This window comes from Castanea sativa, chromosome 2 (genome assembly GCF_040712315.1).
Source record: "Castanea sativa cultivar Marrone di Chiusa Pesio chromosome 2, ASM4071231v1".
Lineage (NCBI taxonomy): Eukaryota > Viridiplantae > Streptophyta > Magnoliopsida > Fagales > Fagaceae > Castanea > Castanea sativa.
The window spans coordinates 4,062,171-4,067,893 of record NC_134014.1 but is presented as its reverse complement, the minus strand read 5'-3'; the positions used below and the strand labels follow the sequence as shown (position 1 = coordinate 4,067,893).

The 5,723-nt window shown below is 34.3% G+C and overlaps 1 protein-coding gene across 1 annotated transcript; it reads right to left on the bottom strand.

Moving 5' to 3' along the window:
* Positions 1-3,577: 3,577 nt before the first annotated feature.
* LOC142624145 (protein FANTASTIC FOUR 3) lies at positions 3,578-4,959 on the bottom strand. Its single transcript, XM_075797663.1, has one exon. The coding sequence runs from the start codon at positions 4,749-4,751 to the stop codon at positions 3,645-3,647; it is 1,107 nt and encodes a 368-aa protein (XP_075653778.1). The 5' UTR covers positions 4,752-4,959; the 3' UTR covers positions 3,578-3,644.
* Positions 4,960-5,723: the final 764 nt, after the last annotated feature.

Below are 5,723 nucleotides of genomic sequence, written 5' to 3'. Positions count from 1 at the left end.
CAGTCATGCTTCAAGAAATATTGTATATAAATATATAATGCTTTCATTTCATAAATAGTTTTTTTAAAAAAATACAAACACATTCCTATCTAGATTTCATAATTGGGAGGAGGTTGGAAAACTGAGTTGATTTGTCTCAATTAACTCCAAAGAGTTACCGCCCACGTTAGGCGAGTTGGTACTTCCTCAAGCCTTTAAGGCTTAAGGGGTTCATAGACCCAGTTTTAGTGGTCTCGGGGTGGAATTATACTGTCAATTGTAAAAAAAATAAAAATTAAAAAAAAAAACCTTCAAGGAGTTGGTCTAGTAATTTTTAAAAACTCATTAAATTTATAAGATTTTGAGTTCAAAACTCTTAACTAGCATATTGCATATTGGGAGTCCCCCCCCCCCCCCCCCAAAAAGAGAATTCCTCTACATAATTACTTGGTGAATGTATATCAAAAGAATATGCATACTATTTGAGCTTTGATGAGACTATCATTATGGGTACAGTACATTTATCAAAGGTTTAAAGTGCAGTTACTCTGCTCATATTTTTAAAAACTCATTAAATTTATAAGATTTTGAGTTCAAAACTCTTAACTAGCATATTGCATATTGGGAGTCCCCCCCCCCCCCCAAAAGAGAACTCCTCTACGTAATTACTTGGTGAATGTATATCAAAAGAGTACGCATGCTATTTGAGTTTTGATGAGACTATCATCATGGGTACAGTACATTTATTAAAGGCTTAAAGTGCGGCGACTCTGCAAAGCTCTTGCCGTCACGTGAAACGATACAAGAAATCCTTATACATCAATCGACAATTGACGGTTATTGGAGATGAATGCGATCCACATGTAAACCTCACATGTTGGCAAAGCAATTGTTATAAAAGTTACCAACACAATTGAAGGGTTGTTTTCATGAACAGTGGAAAGATTCATAATGAACGAAGAGGAAAGAGAGAACGGTTTTCATTGATATTTTGTATTTTTGGAATTTGTTGATTAAGAGTGGTCGTAAAACTAGCACGTAAAGGAAAGGGAAGAGAAGTACGGATGATCCGCCTGCACTGCAAAATGGTCTGTGAATGATGGGGGTTAATGTGCGACCCACGCCCGTATTCCCATATTCCCACATGTGGTTTGGTATTTTTTCGTACACCCCAACTTGCACTAGTACCTCTTTATCAGTTTATCTTTTCCACTGCATAATAAGAGGGACTGATGTGGCAGTGGACACAGTACTGTACTCAACTATAAACACTCCAGTATAGACATAATAAGAGGATTGGTGCTCTCTGGCTACCATGAATCATTGTTGCTGATTTGCTTTTTAAAGTGATTGGATCTGTTGGTCCCCAATCTTTGTACGAAACAAGATACCTATGGAAACTGTCCTATAGCTTTTGTAAATGAGCCAAGCTGAATTAGTTTTCATCTGGCTTCTCACTTTTTTTTTTTTTGGAAAGGATCTGGCTTCTCACTCACTCTTAATTTATGCAGCAAATAAATCTAGCTCAAACTTAGATTTATGTTTCATTTTTGTTAAATGAGAGTATGAATGAGGAGACAATGATGGAATTCATGAATTTTCTCACTCTTAATTTATGCAACAAATAAATCTAGCTCAAACTTAGATTTATGTTTCATTGTAATTAAATGAGAGTTTGAACGAGGAGACAATGATCGAATTCATGAATATTTTTGTTTTAATATACCATCTTAAATTATTGAGTGTACTAAAAATTTGAATTGCTAGGGAATGATAATTTAATCACTCAACTACATAATTATAACAAATATTAAGTGGTTGTTTGGCAGATTGATTCTAACACATATTTTCAATTTTTAAACAACTTTATATACATTTTCACACACATTTTCACCCACGCGTATTTCAAAAAACTACAAACAATATTATTCAGACTTTTCTACCAAATGGGCCCTAAATCAACCAAACTCAAATACAACAATATGTTTATTGATGGACCACATAAAAAGTCCAAGGTAAACCATTCTTACGTTGAATTTCTTTGCTTTGGACCAAAAGAAGTTATTTTTCACTCACACTTGATCAAGGGTGTAAATGAATCAGCTTGCTTATGAACTACATGAGTTTAGCTCAAGAAAAAGTTTGTTTATATTTGTTTGATTAGCAAACAAGTCAGGCTCAAGTCCAAGTTTATCTATGATTATTAAGCCAATTAAGTTTAACATAATAATATGTTTGTCAGCAAAGTCGTGAAAATAAAATTTGATTTAACTATACATAATATTACATTTGTCTAAAAATATACTTTTACACACTTGAAAATGGATTGTGTAAGTTTGTAAATAGGTCCAAATGATATCAAATTATTATTTTTTTAGTTTATTGATAATATAAATAATTCATTCGTAGTAAAAATTAATAGATTTGTAAATGATAAAATAATTTAGTCATGGTTTTACTACATAATGGAAAATAATAAGTTAATTAAATAGTTCATGAATAATGTCAAACTTGTTCACAAAAATATGAATCAAGTTTGAACATGTAATATTGTTTAGAAATAAAATTGAGCTTAGCTTGCATTTGAAATAAACTAAATAAACAAATCTAAACTTTTACTGCTAGGCTCAACTCAGCTCATTTACATTCCTACACACTTGTAAAGCCATTTGGAAGGATGTGATTAAACTGCCATTGTGTGCATGAAATAGTTATTTGTGTTAATTCGGTATTACACACATAATCTCTCGTCTTCAAGCGAGAGAAAAACAAATTTTCTAATTTTGAGGGGTAATCATATGTAGAGATGATATTCAATAAAAGAGTTAAATTTAATAACCAACGCAAAGTTGGTATCCAAAAGATTGAAACGGTTAATTGAACGACCATTTTAGTTGCAGACATCTTGAGGTAGTAGAGAAATTTTGTGATTAATTTAAATAATAATAAAAAAATCCACATAAGGCATGTGGTAGTAGCTCAAAGCATTGGCTTTTTTCATCCTCAAAAATAAAAAATGATAGGGTTTAAAATCTATGATCTCAGCTTCGCAATGACAACTTTCTATTATCAAGTCAACACCTATTAGATGAAGCACATAATGCTTTTATCTTGATCGATATTTGTAGGATCCAGTTAAAGGGTACCTTTAATTTAAAACAATTATTAACAAACCATTTTTAAAAAGTTTTGATACAAATAAATTCCTTTAAGATATCAGTTAACATTTCCATTTGTTATTTTAGGATTATCGTATTCATATTTGAGGGATCTTAATCGTATAATCAATTATATGTTAAATATTCCTTATGATTAATCTATTAAATCAAATGTTCAATGGAATAGGATTATTTGTGATCGTTTTGCAAATATAGAAAGAAAAATTACCTAAAAAGTCAAATGGTTAATTCTTGCTTGTCATTGCTCTCACATGGTATGTCAATAAGATAATTTTAGTCTCCCTCAGTATGTGTTTTTGAGAGAGAGAGAGAGAGAGTAGGTAACGATAATAACTACCTAACACAACCATACATTAAGGAAATATGTGAATCCATAAAACAAAAGAGAGACAAAAAAGGCAATGGGACAAAACACAAAATTGTGGAATCTAGTAATATTGCTAATAGCTAGGTAGATAAAGAGAGATCCAAAATAAAGCTTTAGGCTTAGGATGTAGCCACCAACAATGGCTTCCAAGTTAACAATCTTTTCTTATCATGCTGATGATGCTCACCTACTTTGCACATTCTTTGCCTCTCATACTTTTCTATTCCCATATCAGCCTCACAATAACAATCATTCACATTATTATCATCTTTCTCTTCACGACCCAAGTACACACCCTTAATTTCTTCAACATCATTTGCTTCATTTTCTTCAACTACTACTGCTACTTTTTCTTCTTCTTCTTCTTCTTCTCCTTCTTCTTCTTCCACATGTGTATTTTCTTCATTGGTCATGTCATTTTCAAGTCCGTCTTTTCCATATTCCTCTTCACTAGCTAAATCATTGCATACTTTTTCTAACATGTCAACATTAGTTGTACTGGGAGTGGGACAAGTTTTCAACAAGGATAATCGAAGGCGGCCATGGCTTCGTTCGGCTTGAAAATAAGTGTTTTTAGCTGGGGCCTTGACAGCTTTGATTATCAGCCGCCCATCTTCACGGTGGGGCCTGAATCGCAGAGATTCCATGCCGCTTATCGTTGTCAGAGGAGGTGGAAAATTAAGAGGATTCGCTTTTCTAGACTTGGCCCCCAAAGGTTGACGTGATTTTTGTTGCATATTCCCGCTCTTTGAGCTTGATGAATCCCATGACGGCAATGAGAAAATGCTGCTTTCATTGATGTCTGTGCCTGTCTCGTTGCCTAAATTTTCGGTGCATAATTCCAAGCTCTTTTCACTAAGCATGGACCAAGACCTTTTCGCTAGAGGATGGACATAGGTGGGGTTTTCATTTTCCACTTTGGGACCTTGTGATGAGGTTGTACCGAGAGATTGGAGGAAACTCCAACCACCCAAGTCAGGATTTGAGGAGGTTTTGTTGTCTGTGGGAGTATAGGGCTTGTTGGAGTTGATTTCTTCAATGTTACTATGGCGCTTGTTGTCTCCAAGTTCTTTGGTGTTGGAATCCAAAAAACAAGACTTTAAGGCAATTTCAAGGGGTTGAGAGAAGTGTGGTTTTGCTGAAGGCATTTTGAGCCTCACTGTCCTTGGCTCAACGAGATGGGAGTCTAGGCATGACTGCAAGCCTTGGCACACAATTGTTGCCATGACAATAGCTTATGCTTTGAATCTTTGAAATGAAAGGCAAAAAGGTTTATAAAAATGGAGGCAGAGGAAGAACAGAGGAAAAGGCTGCTGTTTTGAAAGGGAGAGGCAGAGGAAGAACAGAGGAGTTGGGTTTTTGGATTACAATGAAAGGCACTTTGTATTGCAAGGGACAGGGAGAGATAGAGAAAGAAAAGAGTGAAGTTGAACATGAGGCATAAGTGAGGGGTGGGGTGTGAATTTGTAGTCCCAAAAAGTGCTTGAGGTATTATGTCCAAAAAAAAAAAAAGGTGCTTGAGGTGTATTGTAGAGAGAGAGAGAGAGAGGTGGGTAGGGGCCTCTTTACACCACTTGAATTATACAATTCTATATACTACCTCACACTACAAAAGAGGATATAAAAAAGAAGAAGAAGAAAAAAAGTGCGAGCAAAAGGTGATTCCTATTAAGTAAATGTGTTTAAACTTAATTTTTAGACTTTGAATTTAAACATTATTACCAAGAGAGAAAATAAGAGTTTCAAGATAAAATTCCAATGTCAATATCCCATGTGGGCAGGAATTGTGTCTGGTGAAAATGTCCTTTTGTGGGCATTTATGTAGTTGAGGAGAGGGACAGATGGGAATACAGATGGAGTGTTTTATTGCTACAAAATTACCAGCTTTTCAATTCCCTTCCAAAAGAAAGCCAACAAAAGGCCATGAACAAAAGGATTCCCTCAAATATTTCTTGATAGCGATTTCTTTTTCTTTCATTTTTTGCTTTGTTTTTATATCTTATAAATATGACAACCATGAACCATCCATAGCTTTTATTATTAGTTTTATGTATGGTTCATATGTTTTACGAGTCAGAAACAAGGTTTTTCAAATGGGAATAACAATAAGAAGAAGAAAAAAAGATCAGCCCACGCCCTTTGAATTGTCTCCAAGTCAATTTTATTCAATTTCACATCATTCTTGCCTACCAAAGAAG